Source organism: Coffea eugenioides, chromosome 6 (genome assembly GCF_003713205.1).
Source record: "Coffea eugenioides isolate CCC68of chromosome 6, Ceug_1.0, whole genome shotgun sequence".
Lineage (NCBI taxonomy): Eukaryota > Viridiplantae > Streptophyta > Magnoliopsida > Gentianales > Rubiaceae > Coffea > Coffea eugenioides.
In genome coordinates this window covers 21476579-21497336 of record NC_040040.1, presented here as the reverse complement: position 1 = coordinate 21497336, position 20758 = coordinate 21476579, and the positions used below count along the sequence as shown (strand labels likewise).

General features: G+C 35.6%; 2 protein-coding genes across 7 annotated transcripts; one reads left to right on the top strand and one right to left on the bottom strand.

Moving 5' to 3' along the window:
- The first annotated feature begins 1786 nt into the window (after nucleotides 1-1786).
- LOC113774126 (dual specificity protein phosphatase 12-like) lies at nucleotides 1787-7909 on the top strand. 5 transcript variants are annotated; one of them, XM_027318692.1, is made up of 9 exons: nucleotides 1787-1886; nucleotides 2034-2094; nucleotides 2962-3001; nucleotides 3291-3765; nucleotides 4928-4980; nucleotides 5203-5267; nucleotides 5356-5434; nucleotides 6610-6930; nucleotides 7311-7909. In XM_027318692.1, the coding sequence occupies exons 4-9, from the start codon at nucleotides 3338-3340 to the stop codon at nucleotides 7463-7465; spliced, it is 1101 nt and encodes a 366-aa protein (XP_027174493.1). In that variant the 5' UTR covers nucleotides 1787-1886; nucleotides 2034-2094; nucleotides 2962-3001; nucleotides 3291-3337; the 3' UTR covers nucleotides 7466-7909. The 5 variants fall into 5 exon arrangements, with proteins under 5 accessions (XP_027174493.1, XP_027174496.1, XP_027174491.1 ...); XM_027318695.1 differs by lacking the exon at nucleotides 2962-3001 and having other exon boundaries at nucleotides 6622-6930; XM_027318690.1 differs by lacking the exon at nucleotides 2962-3001.
- A 1131-nt stretch (nucleotides 7910-9040) lies between these two features.
- On the bottom strand, nucleotides 9041-19272 carry LOC113774127 (rhomboid-like protein 20). Of its 2 annotated transcripts, none has more exons than XM_027318696.1 (8): nucleotides 19099-19272; nucleotides 18899-18999; nucleotides 16676-16816; nucleotides 15706-15772; nucleotides 12265-12416; nucleotides 12050-12151; nucleotides 10897-11022; nucleotides 9041-9616 (listed from the first exon to the last, which is right to left on the bottom strand). In XM_027318696.1, the coding sequence occupies exons 1-8, from the start codon at nucleotides 19121-19123 to the stop codon at nucleotides 9449-9451; spliced, it is 882 nt and encodes a 293-aa protein (XP_027174497.1). In that variant the 5' UTR covers nucleotides 19124-19272; the 3' UTR covers nucleotides 9041-9448. The 2 variants fall into 2 exon arrangements, with proteins under 2 accessions (XP_027174497.1, XP_027174498.1); XM_027318697.1 differs by lacking the exon at nucleotides 19099-19272 and adding an exon at nucleotides 17015-17082 and having other exon boundaries at nucleotides 18899-18976.
- Between the last annotated feature and the right edge of the window lie 1486 nt (nucleotides 19273-20758).

Here is a 20758-nt window from a genome sequence, read left to right as displayed (position 1 = left end):
TCGAATAACTCAAACATATTAACAAGTTTATCAAGCTAGCTTAACCGAGTTCAATTGAATTTCAAAAAAACTATTTTATAAATATTGTTATGAAATGTCTATCTTATCTCTTGTTTGGTATTATGTAAATATTATTTTATATCACTTGAATTTGATCAAACTCCAATAAACTGAATTCGTTCAAGTTCGAACTTGAATAAGGTAAAATTGAATAGAGTTTGGGCCTGAACTAACTTTAAAAGTTCAACGAGCTCGAACTCGAGTATTTTAGCTCAAGTCTAGATCGAGCAGTGGAATGAGATCCTCCATTCAACATATAGCAGGGAACTTACTTTAGTGTATAACCGTTACAGCCCAAAGGCAAGAAAAGCATGATCCAAAAAAGAAAGAAAAAACAGCTATGTATTAACAAGCACAAAAAAAGTATTTAGTATTTGAGCTCAGTCATTGCTGTCTAGTGTAATACAAAAGCTTAATAGACAAACACAAACAATCTGAACTCAGTATTTAGTATTTTATTTACAGTGATACGTTAATCTAGTAGTGAACAATCAAGATGCAAGTCTTTGTCAGTTTAGTCTAATAAACATGATATATTCCATCATGTATAGAAAAAAGAACTAAGTGAAAAAGGTAGGAACAAGGACTAGAAGTCTAGAACAACATCGTGAAGTGAGATCCTCCCAATTTCTAACCAAGAAACATGCATATCCCAGCACTAATGATTTATTCAGAATCCTATCAAGTTGTGAAATTTTCGTTATGTATACTATGAAAAGAGGGATCACCTAACTTTCCAAAATAAATACACCTTGAATTACTTTCATTTTTTTTATTCTCACACAAGAATTCCACTGCATCACAACTCAAAGAACAACTGTAGCATCAGGTATCCCCTTCTAAGTTGTAACAAAAAGAAACAAGCAAAACAATAGCAATGAGCAATCTTCTATGATACAAGTATTAGTCAACATTCAACAAGAAAAAAAAAATAAAATAATAGGACTTGAAAGTAAGTCCTACTTACCAGAAATCAAGGTGGTTTAGCGAAACCAACCAAATTTGATTGGTCGGTGGCTGCTACAGCCTATAGCTAGGTTGAATGATAGCTGGTCCACTAGTCTTGACTGTGAAAAATGGAGAAACTCGCAACAGTCATAGTGGTTTGCATGGTAGTGGTTGGGTGTGAAAATGGAGAAGCTTGCGGTGATTTTTGGTAGAGAAAAATTGATAATTGTGAAAGTGAAGAGGTGACCGGAGAAGATTGAAGAGATGACGGGAGGTAACTAGTGAAAAGATGGTTAGTTGTTGAGTGGTGAACTGGTGGTGCGAACTACAGGGTGCAACTGAGAGTTGAGATTTGGAAGGAAAATAAGAAATGATTTTGAATGAAGGTCAAAGAATAATCTAACTCTTAATTCTATTATTATATAGTGTAAAATAACATATATGCCCTAACTCACGAGTGGAGTTCGAGCCTCGGCGAACCAAGCTTCGTCGAGCTTTTAGGCTTTCGAGTTTATTCACGGCATTAGTAAGCTACGAGTGTCTATATTTTGTTACGTCAAGTTCTCCAAGCATGAAAATGAAACTTGCACGGGACAAACATGCAAGCCAACTTGACGTCTGCCAATCAGAGAGGTGAAATAATTCTCAATTTGCTTCAATGAGTTCTACACGTGCCAAAGATTCTGCACAGCCCCCGTCACACGTGTGAAACTCCCAATCAAAAAAAAATAAAAAATCTATGAAAATGAGACGGAAATTAAAGAACGAAAGAGCGCATTCCCTAAGGACAGACACGGGATTTAGTAGTGATACCAAGAACTTTTTGCTTTACCCTTCGCTGGTAATCTGACTTCACTCGCCGGAATATACTTCCACCGGTAAGTCCCCTTAACTTCTTCAGGTACAGATTCAAGGATAAATGCCTATAACCTTCCCTCCTACGTGTGTTCTTTATTGAAATCAAAGATTGTGTACTTGAGTTTCATTTTTTTTTTCTCATCTTTTACTTTGTATACAATAAATAGGTTTAGAAAACAGTTGAGAAAAGAAAGGAAAACAAAATTCTGGGTGAAGGGTTGTTACCAGGTATGCGTAATTCTTATTTTTGGATGACATGTTTTGGATATTTTTAGATTTGATACAACTTTTATTTGGTTTTGCTTCATTTCTCTTTTTCGTGGGCAAAAAGGAGAAAAACTGAGGCTTTGGTGTTTTTTTTTTTTTGTTCTTTCTTTTTGTTAGTGAATTTTGTGGGGTGATATGCACATTGACATGTCTGTTTAATGTTGTATGTGTCTGGAATTTGTGTCTTTGAAGGTAGACTAATGAAAAGATTGGAAAAGGAGAAGACATATATCTGTGTTGCATGATTTGATTTTATATACACTATCAGGGTAGTAGTAAATTTTTTACACAAGTAGCTTTAGATTCACACCATGTGTATAATAGAATCTTGTGAAATGACTAGGTGTTCAACATGTGGATCCGCTCGTGAAATGAAACTTTTACCCAATGCATGGAGGAACTCGTGTTTTATTGGTGTAACCTGTGGTTTATTGATTGAAAGAATGAACTCAATTCGAAAGTGAACTAAACTTAGTGTTGTTACTGCTATAGATGCTGTCTCATTTGCATTAGTTGTCTTGTTCTTGCTACATAGTTCGTCAAAGGAAAGGGACATAATGGATATATGGGTTTGTCGTATATAGACCTGTTAGTATGCATATATAAACTTAGTTGTCATGTTCTTGCTACATAGTTCGTCAAAGGAAAGGGACATAATGGATATATGGGTTTGTCGTATATAGACCGGTTAGTATGCATATAGAGAAAATGTTGTACAATTGAAAAGTAGGCTTGGGCACATTTCTCACAAGTGAAATTCATGGTGGTTGATTGTTGTGTTTAATTTATTAAACTCTGCTTCCATAATTATTTTTATAACATAACCAGATCAAGCAAATGAGAGTGCATCATTTCCCGAATCATAATGGTATGTGTAAAGTTACTCTTTTTGGTAAAAAGTTAATTCGTCATGTACTTTAGTTATTTTGCTAGTTATCTAATCTGATGATAATGATCTTTTTTTTTTGTTTTTTATTTTTTTGGGGGGGGGGGGGAGGAGGGGAGGAGGGAGGGAGGAGGTACTTTCCTTCAATTTGATCAAAGCAAATATGCAATTTACAGTTGTTGAATTGATTTTACACCTCCAAATGAGGCACTGATGAAATGTCAAGTCTGGCTTATATTTTTTAAGAAAGATTAATCTTTTACTATAACAGGCACATAAGATTTGAGTTTCTAGAAGCAGCAATATCATTTGTGTGATATGCCATACCTGGTGCGGGAGAATCTGTTTATTGGCAATATTGGGGATGCTGCAGATGTTCTCCAGCATGATATTGGTGAAATTACACATATATTATCAGTTCTCAGCTCCGCATCAATTTCATTTTTCTCAGAATGGCGAAGGGAGATCCTGATCCCTACAGAAGAGATTCGTAAGGTGTATGTTGGGGGTTCAGGAACAGAGGATGATTCAGGTGATGGGTCCAAGAGTTCTCTGGCACCAGAAAAGGTGCTGTATTCCTTAGAGAAAGCAGGGAAGGATTTGAAGTTTGTAAGGATGGCTGTACCATTCAAAGATACAGAGAGTGAGGATCTATTGGATTACTTGGATGTTTGTTTAGATTTTATTGACCGAAGTAGAAAAGAAGGGTCTGTATTGGTTCACTGCTTTGCTGGTGTATCAAGAAGGTAATTCTCATTTGCCGATTCTTTCTACTTTTGAAGTTTGCTTGTTCCCACTTTATAGCTGAGGTACTTTTCAAATTCCTTTTGCTGGTAGAATAACGAGTGTTCATTGAACTGATGTCGGTTATTCTGTGTCTTGGGGTGTCACAGTTTTGTTGGTTGTTGCATATGAACCCACAGTTTCGTAATTACATAGTAGGCATGACAATTTTTGACAAACAACAGTCCCTTAGAAATATCGTTTATCTTGTATTCTATAATAATGGAAGTCCATTTTAGGAATCTGTAGTCAATATGTCCAATTATGTACTGAATTCTTCTTTAATGTTATCACCAATGACAAAGCTTGTCAACTTCAAAGCCCTTCTTTCAAAACGCATTTATTACATATGATAATGTCTATGGATATTCCTCTTCCAGAAATTAATGTCTATGTTGTTAATGCCTTATTTTTCTCCGAGTTTTTGACAGGATCCTAAATGCGACTCACATTTGTATTAAATGAGCTAATACCTTTATGAAAATCTCATATTTAGCACGGTGGATTCATGCTTTGAAGGATGTTGCTCCTTTGATTATTTCCTGGTTGATGTTATTGTCTTTCATTTGCTTGGATTTTAATCAACTGTGAAATCTGTGGAGTAACCTTCTCCAATATGTCCAGAATTACAAAAAGCCATTTTTTTAGTAGATGAATCACCCTATGGATCTAAAGGCCAAATGGCGGACGTCAAGCCACCTTATGTAGAGATTGCTGTTGCTACTTTGAAGTAGCTAATCCATTTTACTCAACATGATCTAAAATGTTCTTATGTAGAGATTGCTGTTGCGTGGAATAACAGCAGCCTGGCTTTCATGTCACTGTGTTTGTAATTTCTGTTCAATTTAGATAAAGGCATTTTAATTTCGTCAGGTCACATGCACTGGATGGATAGACCATGGTTTCTCATGCAGAAATCATGGACTTGGACTTTTAACGAGTTGACCTTGTAAATTTGGTTCTTAATTTAGTATGTTATCAAACCATGGAACTCTTTGTTTTCCTGTTTCTATGTTTTTCATTGTCTATTTGTGAGCAAGAATTTATCAAGAATGTGGTACATTTTACTTCTATGCTTGGTCATTGCCAAGGTTTTACACACTCCTTTGACTGTTTTGGTTGCAGTGCAGCTATTATTACTGCATATCTGATGAGGACTGAACAGCTATCCCAAGAAGGTTTGAACAATCTCACTTTTGTTTGGCTTTGTTGTTTTTCTCAAGTGTGCATGCGGATCTGTTTTGATTTCTGTGCTTATCTTTCTTGACCTTTTGTTAATTTGGAACAAGGAACAATGATAGTGTTCTTTCCATTTTTGATGTGTTCTACCTTTCTTTTCTTTTATTTTCTTTTTTTTTTTAATTCATTCTTTCTTCTTAGATGGGTTTGCATTTCTGTAGATGCGCTTGAATCGCTAAGGCAAAGCTGCGAATTTGTTTGTCCAAATGATGGCTTCCTGGATCAGGTTGATATAATGCCCTAAAGTTGTCTGTATGTTGGTTTCCACTGTAATATTAGTGGTCTAAACAAGCTTTGTGTCCTTTATTTTGCAGCTCAAAATGTTTGAAGAAATGGGTTTCAGAGTTGATTACGCTAGCCCCATATACAAGCGTTTCCGCTTGAAAGTACTAGGTAGAGTATTCCATTGATATCCTATTATGTTTCTTGGTTCTTGAACTGCATGATTTGCTATTAGTTTTTTTGTGTTGATGTCTAGCATGTTACCTGTTACTCATTTTCCATTATTGGAGTTATAGATTGTGTACTGGATCTGTGTGTTTCAAGTTATCAAACATTGTTACACCTTGGTTGGTTGTTTGAGAAAAAATTGCATAACTTGTATGTGAAAAATGGCATCCACAACTTGTGCCTAATGATTTCAGTAAGTTCATTTCATATGTTTTTGCAACGAACTGTTTTCTACACTTTTTGTTGATGATCTGTTTTCATACTAATAACTTGTAATACTAGGATTTCTTATGTGTCACATCATTATGATTTACAATTTTAAGATTTGTTTTATGCTAATCTGTCCCTCTCTCCCCTTCACGAATCTACTTGTGATTTTATTGCAGATGCATTGTTCACACCATATGTTACTTCAGTTTGGAACAGTAGTTGCTTAGTATACTTTAACAGTCCAAATGGTCTATTAGTAACCTTGCCAATGGTGCACTAAGTTACTGCCTGTTTCCATTTTCTGTTAAGAATTGTGGCATATTTTTCATAGCGTATCTATAAAAAATTTTCTTTGTTGCGAGGTGCATTAAAAATTACTATTAATCTTATTTTTTTTCCAAGACAAAGTTGATACATGCCAATTTTTTTCCTGCAGTATTAAGGCCTTAAATCTTGTTAAATTCATCCTAGACTGCTGATTTGTTTCATAAAGCTAACGTAGCCTTGTGCCTGTTTGGAAAGTAACTAAATATGTATTGGCTTAGCAAACATTAATCTTTTCTTGCTAATTCTGGTCAAGATTACTGTGGGAGTTGGCTAATTTGCAATGGTTATCAGTTTAAGGGAATTTTAGGTTAAGCATTTCCTTATTGGTCCTTCTTATACTACTGCAGGTCTTAATTGACTGAATCTAGATAGTATGCAATGTGATCTGGTTTTATTTTGTTTAGCCATGAATTAGGTACATAGTTGACCTTGTGTTCCCCATCCATATGATTTACTTCTCAAATAGCATAGATTTACCTCATTACAATTTTTTGACTGACAAATCCTCCGTCTGTTCACTTTTACCTTTGGAGTAGCAGAAAGGTTGAGTTGTTGCTTTCCTTTTCCTAACATCAGTTAAGGAATTGTGATAGGTGATTCTTACAACCGTGGAGAAAGAATAGACAGTTCAAAATTTGGGACCGATCCTGATTTATCAGCAGCAAAAATCTCTTCTGAGGTTGAAACTAAAGCTAAAATAGATGCAATTCGTTCTCCCTTATACCGCTGTAAGAAATGTCGCAGAGTTGTTGCCCTGCAAGAGAATGTTGTCAATCATCTTCCAGGAGAGGGTGAAACATCCTTTGAGTGGAACAAGAGGAGAAGTGGCAACCCTTTCAACAAGCCTGAAGATAATGAGTGTTCATCTATCTTTGTTGAGCCTCTAGGCTGGATGACAATAGGTATGAAACACTGCAGTACCTCATTTTTCCTGGGATTTATGAGACCTTGTGTCGCCTTGATCATGTTATTCTGATGTGGTTTGTTTGCACTGTTGCAACTGCACCTTTACTGGCTGGTTTGAGGCATTAGTAGGCTGTATGAGAAATCAGAATATATAGTTATCTTAAAAAATGTTGCGTATTGTCTTTAATCCTGCATCTTTTTCTCCAGAAGAGCATTTATCCATGACAAAAATAATGATGCATAAATCGGCCCTCTTTTTGTACTTGAGATTTTAGTTGAATGAAACTCATCCATAGGGTGTCATCTGGCATATTGTCTGAATGTGTGTTTTTTAATCTGTTGAGTGATGAACCTCCATATTTTCCCTTGTTTTTAGTTGAAGGAGGTGCACTTGAGGGCAAGCTGTTATGTGCCAAATGCGAGGCACGCCTAGGTTACTTCAATTGGTCGGGTATCCAGTGCAGTTGTGGGAGCTGGATTACACCAGCCTTCCAAATTCATAAAAGTCGAGTGGACATAAGCTCTGTCTAGTTTTTCTCCGGGAAGAAGACAATGGGCATTTATAGGTTGTCACATGCTTGATGTATTTCGAATGATACTTACGATAAGGTATTTTGAGATAGTTCTAGTGAAAGAGGTATACATTCCTTCAGGAAGTACATGCAGAACAGTTATTGCAAACTTTAAACCTCTTGGTGAGTTTAAGAAGACTTTTGTAACTCCACCTAGAGGACCAGTCTTGAGTTGCTTGATCATGTAATGTTAAGAATAACATGACAGATGATTGTGGCCTTGCAGCCTTTGCTTGTGTACCAGGGTTGCTGTGATGGTTGTCTGTGTAGGATGAGTGAGTCCTTGAACAGTTTTGTCCAATTATTGTAAGTTGAAGAACTACAAAATGGCTGAAAATCAGTCCAGCATAAAGTTTTTTCCAGCAGCATAAATGGTCATTCTATTGCTCAGGCTTGATAAATATTCTTGCATTCTGATGCCTATTGCCTTATAATACATCAGGTAAATATTGGTATCAATTTTTCACTTGTACAGCCTTTCTGCTATTTGTTCTGTTACATTTGTCCTCCAGAAAACAATTTAAAAAAAAAAATCAGTGGCGAAGGGCGCTTTCTTCTAATGTTTTCAGAGCTCGTTGCTTGGCGTCATCTTCGAAAATGGAGAGAGCACAACATAATCACTCTTTAATAAGCAATGTAAAGTGTTCTTCGTTAAGATCATGCAATGAGAACTCTCTCAAATTCCCTCCTCATCTGGTCAGATATGACTAGTAGATTTTCTGAGAGCGCAAAAATGCGAATTCAGCAACATATGTAGATTCAGGAATTTGAGTACTAGAAGAATTTCCAGCAGACTTGTTATTATACTAATGTATGCATGCTCAGTTCCCTGAAAAGGTTCAAAACTTTAGCAGATACCTGAATATGTTGAGCACTCTGTTACTAACAGTTTCCGATCTTACTGTCTTGCCCATTCAGACCATCTTGAAACATGGACGAAGCATCATAAAATTGTGCAAGGACTTTATTGAGAATCAAATAGAACAAGAGTCAAATCCACTTGAAAAATGCGAATGAAGCTTAGGGGCAAATGCATTGCTGCTACCTATATGGCTTTCCAATGCGCGATACTGGACTTTGTGACAAGTAGAATCTTGAACTGCTCCCAAAGATGATTCTTTGAATGCTTTACGATTCCGATTGCCTAGTTCGTCTAGTGTCAATGCGTAGTTGATGATAGTAACCAAACGCAAATATGATATGCAGAAAATTTTGGAATGGGGTAACATGCAGAAAATTTTAAGGAATGGTGTAACAAAATCCTGATCGAGCGGTGGATATGCTAAAGATCATCAATTGCCAACCTCCCACAACAAATAAATTACTTGCGAATTCATTTAAAACATGAATACAGGTAAAGAAAACAATACAAACCCTAATCAAGGCTGGGCATTGATGAACTAATGACAAATGTCCATCCATCAAATTGGTCCAATTCTTTATCTAGTTAGATAAAGTGCCTAGACGCAACATCTACTTATGTTTATCAGGAACTCAAACACTAAACAGATTGTCGAAAGTAAACATTTGGATGTAGTAAAAGTAGTCACAGATGTCTCAGTAGCAATGATGTTCATTCAGATGGTAAAATTAGCTTCATCAGAAAGGTCATATATTTGCAGACACCTGAAGATGTAAAACACTATATTAACAGCTTGCCTACAAGAATTTTCTACACATTCATGTTTAGACAATCCTAGAGTTTCCACCTTAAAGTGACCAGAGATAGTTGCCCTCAAACTAAGCAGTAATATGACAACCTATGGAGGCAAATCAAATCCCCAAAGAAAATCAAGAAGGGTCGGATTATGGGAATTTGCAATACCATTGAGTCACAAAATGGTTGCTATTTTGCAGGCTGACTGCCTCTTGCATTTGTCGCAATTTAGCCTTTGAATCAAGATCCAGCTTGCATTTCTTGAATGCTGGAAATCTGCCATTCTCAGCGCGCTTGCGACTCAAGAAGGATGTTGGTAGCTGCATTAACATCATTTCTAGCGCGGATGAGAGCTTGCCTGGCAGAGTTTCTGTCAAAACCCATTGAAACAAGGGTAGAAATAGAATCCTCTGGGGGGTCCACGGTGGAACGGACAGGAGCAGGATTGTTTCCCTAAAACCAAACAAGAAAATAACAGTTTATTCAAGGGGTACAAAATGTTAACCAGACAAATCACAAAACACATAAAGAAAGAAATGAAACACAACCAAAATATCTAAGGAGTACTCAAAGGTAATTACTGGCAAGAAGCTTTTGAAAAGGCAAAAAATTTCTAACAAGATTGCACATTTTATTTCATTGAAAGAGTTAAGGCCCTGGTCAGTGGAAAAATCACTTATTTTCTGTGACAAGTAAATCATCGGTTCAATAATAATCAAAGTACTTGACTTGTATGGTAACCTGAGCCTCCAAATAACTCGTTCCCCCTCCCCCCCCCCCAAAAAAAAATAAAGAAAAGAAAAAGCTAGCTTGGGACATGACAATGAAATATCATTACTTCATATGCCTTGATATTGCCATTTAGCATTGTTCACAACTATTGTCATTTGGCAATTCGTTGAGATTAAATGGATGGCACTTTTGGGAAAAGACAGTAGTATCATGTTCAAAGATATCAAACTAATCTTTTAGGAACAACACATGTAATGCAACTCTTATCTGGGAAGGCACAATTGTGAACATACAGTCAATTTAGTTCTTTAAAATCATACATTAGATGTCTAAAACAAATACACTTATAACTCCACAGAAAGAATCTCTGTCAAGTTGCAGATTGCAAATGAGCAATTTACAAAATAATTCATTTATGATGGCATAGAATGTGTTTAAAAAAATGCATTTTTGGAACAGAAAACAAAAGCTCCACCAATCATCTCCAGAGCTAAAGCAATAATTTGAAATTTTGGGAGTCATGAAAGAAGATGACACATCATATACCCACAAGGGTCTTTAGCTGAAGTATGCTTATTTTAGTAAGATTATTTGCCTGGTACGCAACCAAGAAGATAGTTTCTCAAAGTACCACTTGCATTCACTTAAAAATTAAACATAAAAAATAGAAATAAAAAATTATCTAATAAACAATTAATAGTCAAATAGATATATCACCACTAGGAAGATCCTAGTCACAAGATGAAAACGGGGATTGAGAAAGGATTGATATAACAAAGAGAGTGGCAGAAGAAGGTGCCCGTTTCAGTAGATTAGAAAGGGATAAAACTAAGAAAAGAAACATAAGAAACTTGAGGAGTTTGTAACCAGGAAAAAGCAATTAGATGTACAAAATAGAAATGTATGTTTATACCAATAGCTTGACCTCATTCAGGAATTAATCATGAAAAACAAAAACAGTGCAGCAGGCATCAGTGATGAAAATAATTAAAATTACTTGCCTCCACTTGGCGACCTGCATAGGACGGCATACTTCCCACAGTATTCCTAGCTGGTGCAGCAGGTGGTATATTCCCCGAAGATGGCCATGAAAGTCGAGAGAAGAAGGAAGCGATAAATTCTGGAAACTGAGGGGTAAAAGAAACACAGATGGGTAAAAGCAAATGTGTGGATAGAGCTTTAAATAAATATGTGGATAGAGCTTTAAAAGCAAATAGATGGGTCATCGTGCATAGAGCTTTAAATAAAAGCGCATATGAGGATAGAGGTCAAGCAACAACCACCTCAGATGTGTAGCTTACAACATGAGTCTGTGTGTGTGGGATAGAGCTCTAGCAATAAAAAGCTTATTATGTATTACCCAACAAAGAAAACTGGGAATTCCTGCCGCAAGATCAACCTCATGATACAATAATAATAGGAATAGACAGGCACCCAATAAGCTTAGTTGGAAACATGTATTGATGTTTTCTGATTTGAGAATTCAAGAATACTAAAACTAACATTTCCTGCAGAATTTTTCTACTCTTCTGAAATGCCCTAGTTATGGATCCAACAAGCATATTATCAATAGCTGGGACTAATAAAGAACCACCAAAGTATGTGTAGTAGCATAAAATTATGAAATCATTTAAATTACTTCTATGCAATCGAACAAATAAACAAACCATGGGCAATGTCCGCAGAGCTAAGAAGGATAGGATTTTATTCTCTATAAAAGAAATACGTGTATTACCGACATAAGAACACGGACTCAGAAGTCAAGCAAGTAAATATTCAACTTTAGACACATATCCTATTATTTTTCTTATTTTTTTCTGGTTGCCCCTTCTAGATACAATCATCATCCCCTTGAGCTAAGAAGGATAGGATTTTATTCTCTATAAAAGAAATACGTGTTTTACTGACATAAGAACGTGAACTTTAGACACATATCCTATTATTTTTCTTACTTCTTTCTTGTTGCCCCTTCCAGATGCAATCATCACCCCCTTGAGCAATAAGTAAAAGAAGACACCATGTGTTATGAATAGGCTAATTGCAATCAGACTAAGCAATTTAACAATAGACGATAAACCAGAGCATTTCACCCACTCAGGTAAAACTAGCAGATTCAGAAACAAGAAAAAGACTTTATGGAGAATGCAATGCAACCTTCATACTGCGTATGCGGAGAATATTCAAACGATACAAGGAACCAGCAAGAATGCCACAGATCCCCGGCAACAGAGATCTTTTCCATGATGAGAAAAGAAGCTGAGAGACGGAAAATACACATCAGTTAGGATAAAGATTGCAAACCCAAAATGAGTGAGTATGAAAGAACAGTAAATGTTTCGGAAAGAGCAATAGCACATCCACACGAGTACCTGAAGACCAGCTACATATATAAATGTCTTGTCGGAGAAGTGAAGGCTAAATACACGGTAACGAGTCGAGACAGGTATGTCAAGATAGAAAGGAACAAAGGAAGCAAATATAAGACCATAGGGACCCGATGTGAGAGCCTTCAAGGAAGAATCTGCACAAGTAAAGCTAAGATAATTGAGTCCTTTCCATCTGTCTCAAAGATAAAAGAATAACCCAAATGGAGTGGCACAAGAATATTTACAAGAAGCATCTACCACATGTTGATCAAACCCCAAGCCAAGACTCTTTTTCAACTCAACCATTCAACTTAGTATTCTTTGCTATAAATATTGAGGCCTTCTGACCCAGCAAGACAATATAACACAGACAAGGTAACACACGTCATCACGGATTATCTTAAATCAGCACCCTCAGAGTAACAAAATCCACTGATTAGAATATATGAAATGGCAGCATTATGCTCCATCCACTTTCAATCAAAGGAAACAATTGCTGAATCTTTCTATAGCTGTCTCAAGCCATTTTTAGATGATATAATTATTGAGCCAAGTATTTCTGTACTTTTGCATTGTCAGGTTGATTATCTATGAGTTATACAAAATGCAACACATCATGTCACTCAAGAAGAGAATTTATGGACTGTAGGATGGTTCTACAGTTCTCTTGATGACTAGAAAGCAAATTTGCTTATTGTAGATGCACAAAATCAGGTAAAAAGATTGCCAGCTAAGATTTAAACATTCAGCCATTTCAGTATTTTTACATCAATTAGTTATGATATCACAAAAAGCCGATGCATATCTTCTACTAAACAACATCTTACATCTCTCTGTGATATTTGTACCATAATACATGTTCCTCAACTTACTAGGTAGGCCCTTTTCTGCTCGACTATTTTCAAGGCAGTGCTATCATATGCCGGCAGTCATGTGCCAGATGAGCAGCTCATGGGCTTGACAAGAAATGCTTCTGTTACCCAGACTCAGCACCATAACTCAAGGTACCAGAGTCGATACAACACCACACTGAACTGGTTTGGAATTGATACCTGGATGCAGTTTAAGATGATTGGCTCTGATGACTTTTGACTCTAACTTAGACGAGAGCTGTTTTCTTCTAACAAAATTTTCTTGATATAGCCGAAAAAACCAAGAAAGTCAAGCGATCAAGAAGAGAAGAATGGTGCCAGTTGTTGTAAGTTGATAATGCTGAGAAATGTGGAACGCTCCAAGCTGACAAAATATCGGAGACTCCTATTGTCTAAGACATAAGCTGTATAGGTCACATGAGATTGGACAAGGAATGTTACCATCTATGATCTATTAAAAAATGACCACTGATTTATAAAGCACAGAAAATAACTCTCATAAATTCTGAACCCATATGAGTCACTATTTAGGTTTCTTTCCGGACAGTCACAATAAAATGAAGTAGTTTGGCTCCTGAATGTATAGGAAACCTAATGATGCGGTCTTCATTTGAAAAGCATTCAACCAGGTATTTTGCTAGGAAAACATCATTAATTGTACGAGGATATCTAAATAAATTATTTACAAAATACTAACGAACTTTATTACATAGCTTATTGAAACACTGATATCTGAGTCTTTGGCAGTGCCCCCATGTCCTTATCTTCAGAAAGTACACAAATCGACTGGTGTTGACACTCCCAATAATCATACCCAAGTCTGTCTAGCTTAAAGAAAACCACACCCAGTAATCATACCCAAATCCGTCCAACTTAAAGCAAAACCATGTGCTTAGTATAAGCAGCACACATGTACTTGGACATGTTCATGAACTTCATTTGTTTTCTCAATGAAGGTTGTTAGTTCAGAAACAAATTCAGTAGCCTAAACAAAATGTCTATATTTCAGAACCAGTAACACATTTGTTATGGAAAATTAACCTCACAATGCCATCCTTACCTAATCTCATGTGACCCACAAGCCCAATGTATATTCATCTCAGACTGTTTGCCTTGTTGAAACTCCCCACTCTCCTGATTGTTATAGTCATTCACAAGTCACTCATCAATCAGTGCGTATGAGTTCCAGTAGAATATCTTCACCTCTTTTCCATCCTTTACCTTTCTCTAATGTTTAACTAAATCATGGACAAGAATTCCCAGAAAGATGACTCTCAATTTAAGTTGAAGTTTCCCTAAAAGTCACAAGTCAATGCCTGATCTTGTTTGACCAGATCAGGTAAAAATTGCACAGTGTCATCTATGCATCTCTCAAGTCACAACAAGTGCAACTGCATAAAGTGCCGAGTCCACATAATAGCGACACTGGTACCCTAACATGTAGTGTCAAATTTAAATAGGCTGCAAGCTCCTTACAGAGGGTTTCTCAGTGCGGACTTCGTTCCTGAATCTGAATAACTACGAATACCATTTAACTGAAGGAATGTTCTCAAACTGAAGACAAGTTACAACCGTCCAGGCTGCGTCCATTATCCAGGAACAAGTGGCTATCAGTCTGGTTCAGTTTCATTTAGAAGCCAAACAAATGGTCAAACTGGTCAAAGCATCCAGGCCTGGTAACAGAGAACTGAACAGTTAGAACCTGGTTTTCTGTCACTGTGGACAAAACTCACGGCATAAAAAGTTGGTTTGCTAAGTACCACACATCTCCTTATTGCTCTCCATAGTAAACCAGATACCCTCTTCTTCTAACAGTCTTCCAAATCTTATCCCTTAGCCCAATCTTCCAACCTCTCGGCCCTTTCCTATTCCATCAGATCTTAAAAGAAAATCTGAAACTAAGAAGAATTTCTTCCTCCAGAGATCCAAAAGCCACTTACGGCTATTCCATAACAACTTTTGCCCTGTTTCTCGTGTCTTTCACCAGTTCTGGCTGTTCATCTTTGGCATCATTGTGAGCCAACAGAAGTAGTGTGATTTTTACATGGTTTGAATTCCCCTTAGACTATGTTCCATCTTAGTTCTGAAGCAATATCATCATGAAAGGATTCAAGTTGAATGAAAGATCAATCTCTAAAAAAATCCATTTATAACTTGAGTTGGATTCAAGAGCTAGACAAGAATACAGAAAACTCTCAACTTATGAAAAACAGCTAATGAGATATGTACACAGTAAACAAACAGCTAAAACCAGGTAAAAAGAGGTGAAAATGTCGTTTAAAATTGTATTCATGCAGATAACATATTGACAGTAACAGCAATGAGAATCTGTAGCATTATTAATCTAATTCACATCAATCACAAGATGCCCGCTCAATGACTGAAAAAATCTCTCTATGTGCAGAGGAAATGCTTTCAGGAAGGCAGTCAAACACTAGCAAAAGAGAAGGTATATTACAGTACATCAAGAAGAAGGGAACAGCAAAAGAAACTTGCTTGTTTGAAATACTTTTCTACTTTTGCTGGTGTGAAGCTAGAAGGTTGCATATAGATAAACATCAATTTACCATACCTTTAACAATTTTCATTGCAATGACCTCAAGCAGTAAAGAGACGATTGTAGAGAACAAGATAAACACCTGCAAAGTAACGCATATCAAACTACATGAGCATATTGTTCTTCCCTTTCCATTCCCATGATTGACGCGGTACTATTCATAAAGTGGCCGTTTGAATAATCAATCATGAATCAATATGAGTATTATAACAACAAATAGAGTGGTACAGAAAATATCACATAACAATCATCAACTTAACAGGTGTAGCAAGCAAAAAAAATAAAAGAACATAGTTTGCAAAACAATGATATATTTGAGATGATCCACAATTTAGTCATTAATGAATACAAACTCTTCAGTGTCCAATAAGTAGTGGATGTACTTTACCAGTGTTCAATTGCATATAAAAGAATGCTAAAATCAACATTGTAGCTGTTGACAAAGAGAGTTTCAGTTCTTTAAAGGATAGTACAGTGGCACACAAACTAATGCAGACCATCTTTAGAATACAGACATGACAAATATCGGAACTCTATAATCAGCAAATACTTAAATTTCCAAATTGGACAAATGCAGTAAGATCTTCATATGGCTAGTTAATATACATGGTACAACCTTCTTATTTTGATGACATTGCCAACAAAAATGTTTTTTTTCCATGATATACAGCAAAAGAAGTTGATTCTAAGGTTGTCCAAAGGAATATTCAAGTTGCACATTACAGAAAATAGTTCCAAATGGATAATGTTGCCGCAAGTAGATCGAATTTGCAGAAAAGAAATTATGTAAGCCTTTTTTCATATCTTATATTTATTGGACAAATGCTGGAACGTTATTTTCGTCCAATTAAAGTCAAATACCAGCAGGAAATCAGAAAACATAAGATTGTGAAAACATGGAAATTGTGTCATCGTCAAATAAACATTAAATTGTTGCATAAGACAGCCACTTAAAGAATAAAAATTTCTTCTGAACACCACTTACAGAGTACTTATTAGAACCGATTTGCCTCTCAAATATACGAAAGTAATAAAGCAGATATGTTCCAAAGATGAGTTCTGGTGTAGACGCAAAAGCAAAAATGGACAGTATCAGCTTCCAAATCTGAAATTTTTTGAATATATCCTGCCAAAGGACAAAACAGATTGTCAACAACCTAGCTGAATTTCACGGATTTCAGAACAGCGACCAAACACCTCCAACTACAAAAGCATTAGCATGGAAAACTATAAAAGTAACAAAGAATAATAGAACTTATTCTCTCCTGTGCATTAAAATAAGGATTTGACTCTCCTGAAACTATCAAATCAGTAGAAAACCTACTGTTCTCTGTGGCATATACTGGCACCAGATTATCAGTTCATCCATATGCTCTGGATATGTAAATGTGTCTGAGACAGACAGAGAGATGAAGTTGCAACTGTAATGATTCATATAGCATATATAAACAACTAAAGCATATTTCAGTGAATGCATCATACAGCACATATAACAACTGAAGCATGTTTTAATATTTATCACTGCATTGTATGCCGTATTTAAGAACTAAATTCAATTTAGATAACCTTCAACTTCAAATTAAATATATGAAAGTCAATAAACTCCATAATTCTGACAAATAAGATATCTGTTCACTGATATTTAAGAGGGCCTGTTAGCCAACTTACAGATAAAAAAGGAAACTAGAAGCACCTTCAGATGTTCCACCGAAAATAAGCCTTCCAAGTTTTGAAGAAGCTTTATATTTTCACAAATCACTCAGTTCAACAGTTGATGCATGCAGTGAAAATTTTGCCACTCTTTAAGCAAATTTTCAAAGTACAGTTGCAGCATACTTACAACATAAATACACACACCCAGCCCAGACATCCCCCAAAATGCCCATAAAGGAAAAGGCAGCATAACACAAAAGACATGCACACTTGGCATCTCTCCTCTTTTTTCATGCTCTTTTGCGAACTGCATACTTCTTGTCTCCAAAGAAGTTGTCACAATAAAGTAAAACTCAACTACCATTAATTTTCTAACCATTTTTCAATTCTAAGAAGAACTACATCAGCACAATGCAACAGAAGACTAATCATCTCACCATCAATGGTAGAAATAAGAAAGGACAGGACACGGAAATATTTCCAGTGTACCAGCAAAAAGTCACAATATAAACACCATCAATTTCCTCTCGTCAAAAAAGCTATGGCAACAGTTAAAAATCTGTAACTGATTTAAATACCAATACAGGTAAAGTTGGGACTGGACAAGTTTCACATACAGCTTAAAGCTTCTTAGCTAATTGTAAGCTAACTTAAGCTTGTCATGGCAATTCTTCAACTTACTCAGTCCAAGTTGCATCAGCCTGTTTCTTTACACTATTCTCGAGCATACCCCACATATAGGCTTGTACAAAATTTTCTCACGTGAGAAGGTTGCTAATTGATGCACTAATATGGGATCTGAAGGAATATTTTTTCCGACAGACAATGATTGAAACCCGACAGAGTACTAATTAAGCTTAAAGCTAGTGCAGAGTACTAGCTAAGCTTAAAGCTAGTGCTTGTCATGCCCTTCTCTTCACTCGCTCCAAGTAGCATCACCACCACTGATCACTCTAACCAATACACTGTCCTAAAATCCTCATTCTCGATACAAATTTCAAAAAGCAAGAATAGATAACCAACAATATTAGCTAAAACAAAAACACACCCTAAAGTAACATTTCAATGTTATCTTCGCAGCAGGATACAAATTTCAAGAACTAAAATGGCGGACAAGGGAATCAAAACCCATAAACTAGTTCAAATCAACTTCATTCCAAAAATTGACTAGAAGGAAATCTTCAGTCCAGGACCAGAAACTAATATATACACAATTAAGCAAACTCTCTTCCTCTCAATTCAATAGACTTCAATCAAGCGAAAATTAACTTAAGCTAGTTGAAAGGACAAATTTATCTACTGACCACCAAACCTCTATATCCTTTTCACATTTTTATATACTGATGATAAGAAACAGTTGCCAATGAACTATATAAAAATCAACAGTTATGCTTCTCATTCCATTGGAATTACAGAATTCTAACACAATTCAGGACTGGAAATACAGTAATACTACAATATAAAAGAAACCCAGGAAAGACAATCAATCAACTGCAAACAAAAAACACTTTTTTTAAAAAAAAATTAACCAAAAAAAAAAAAAAAAGAACAGTACCTCATAGGACCATCCAAGCTTATTAGAACGGCCCTGGATCCCAAATATAATAGTGAAAAGGACACATGCGATCACCAAAATTCTCGTCACTGGTGCATTAGCTGGGATTTCATAAATATATACGAGTCAAATATCAAAAACTTCATCACCCAAAATAGAAAGCACAAAAAAGAAACTGGAAACGGAATCAAAGAACATACTGAAACCAGATGGGCCGCCGTTCATTTTTGCGAAGAGTGAAAATCAAACGACGACCTGATTTCTTCACACAAATTATTAATTTCTCTTCTTTCTTTTCCTGTCTCTCCTTTTACTTTCTTCTGTTTCTTGTTTGGGTTCGGTTGTGCTGCTGAGTTCACTTGGGCTGGGGTATCTGAAATACTGTTGGAGTTGGGCTCTTTCCATTTCAAGTCTCACTTTTTTCATTAAAAAAAATTTTTAAAAGTTCTCACTTTTTTAAAAGTATTATTAGTTTATTATCATTTTATTTTTGACATAGGGTATGGGAATAATAAGAAATATATTTTTGAATTTTCATATTATTTGAATATTTTCTAAAGGTATGATTAAAATTAAAAAAAATTCGAGTCCAACATAATTATGTAAAAGTAATAAACTTGAATTATTACTCGTAAATTATCTAAGTTTAATTTCATACCTATGAATACAAGAATAGAACATTTTAACCACATAAGTAGCCATATTTTTAACCCCTTAAACCAACATATATATATATATGCATATATATAGATAAACACACACACACACACACACTTTTTGTCTTTTCATAATGGTGTTGAAAAACATACAATAACAAAATTCTAATCTTGCCCTCACAATTAATAACAATTTAGCTCCTAAACTCGAATAATAATGGTATAGTACTTTTCAAATTGACTAAATTAAAACCCGTTCATACTAAATTCACACCGATGTATAATTTGGAAAAATAATCCCCTTATCTAACTATTTTTGTGCACTTTTGTAAAATATACATCCAATTACACAACACAAAAACGAAATACGAATATGTTCAATGTTAGAAAAAATTAATAATTTGTGTTGGACTAACACGAAAATGAAAAATCACAAAATTAAGTCAGCATGATAAAATAAAAATAACAGATATATTTAGTAAGTATTTGAACGATGATATCCAGATTTGCTTAACCACAAATCAAATTAAAAGCAACAATGAAGCTGAAATTGGTTAATATCTAATTGACTCAAGTTACCTTGCCATTTGCAATTTTAATTGCAAATGGCAAGTTAAATTGTTAGAAAAGACATTTAAATAGAGAATGCAGAAGGAACAAAAACTTAAAAAAGAAAAAATAAATTTCGGCCTCTTTTGTATAACGTTACTTTAACTGGACAAAGAATAAATCATAGTTATTAAACCCGGCCCTGCCCGGCGGTCGAACCGGTCAAACCGGTGGACCGGTCATTGGACCGGGCCGGGTTTCGAATCAGATAGTTTGTGCAAAGAGACCGTTGACTTAGTCAACGACTCGGCGGTCGAACCAGGTTAAACCGGAAACCCGGCCGGTTTTGGCCGGTTTTGTCACTAACCGGATTTTGTGGAAAAATTATATTGCTATTGTTGGAACTCGAACTTCGGACCTCTGCCCCAACACTACCGCCTGCTTACCACCAAACTACTTCCATATATGTTGATATAGTAGCTTTATTATGATATATAAATGTTTTTTCAATTCTAACTTTTTTTCTCTAAAACAAATTTATTTGGAATCTTTTAATAAAAATTTATTACCCTCCAAACTCTATAAGTTATAAAATGGATTCCAAAAATAACATATTACATAATTCATTTAAAGACAAATATTATTTTTAATAATT

What these genes read in the sequence shown, in the direction of transcription:
- LOC113774127 (XM_027318696.1), bottom strand. Translation starts at nt 19,123, where the DNA reads ATGAACGGCGGCCCATCTGGTTTCA. An exon ending in TCGGTTCTAATAAGTACTCT is followed by an intron (nt 15,773 to 16,675) that starts GTAAGTGGTGTT and finishes GTTACTTTGCAG; the next exon opens with GTGTTTATCTTGTTCTCTAC. An exon ending in TATATGTAGCTGGTCTTCAG is followed by an intron (nt 12,152 to 12,264) that starts GTACTCGTGTGG and finishes TCCGTCTCTCAG; the next exon opens with CTTCTTTTCTCATCATGGAA.
- LOC113774126 (XM_027318694.1), top strand. Translation starts at nt 3,338, where the DNA reads ATGCCATACCTGGTGCGGGAGAATCTGTTTATTGGCAATATTGGGGAT. An exon ending in TTTGCTGGTGTATCAAGAAG is followed by an intron (nt 3,766 to 4,927) that starts GTAATTCTCATT and finishes TTTTGGTTGCAG; the next exon opens with TGCAGCTATTATTACTGCAT. An exon ending in TCTAGGCTGGATGACAATAG is followed by an intron (nt 6,931 to 7,310) that starts GTATGAAACACT and finishes CCTTGTTTTTAG; the next exon opens with TTGAAGGAGGTGCACTTGAG.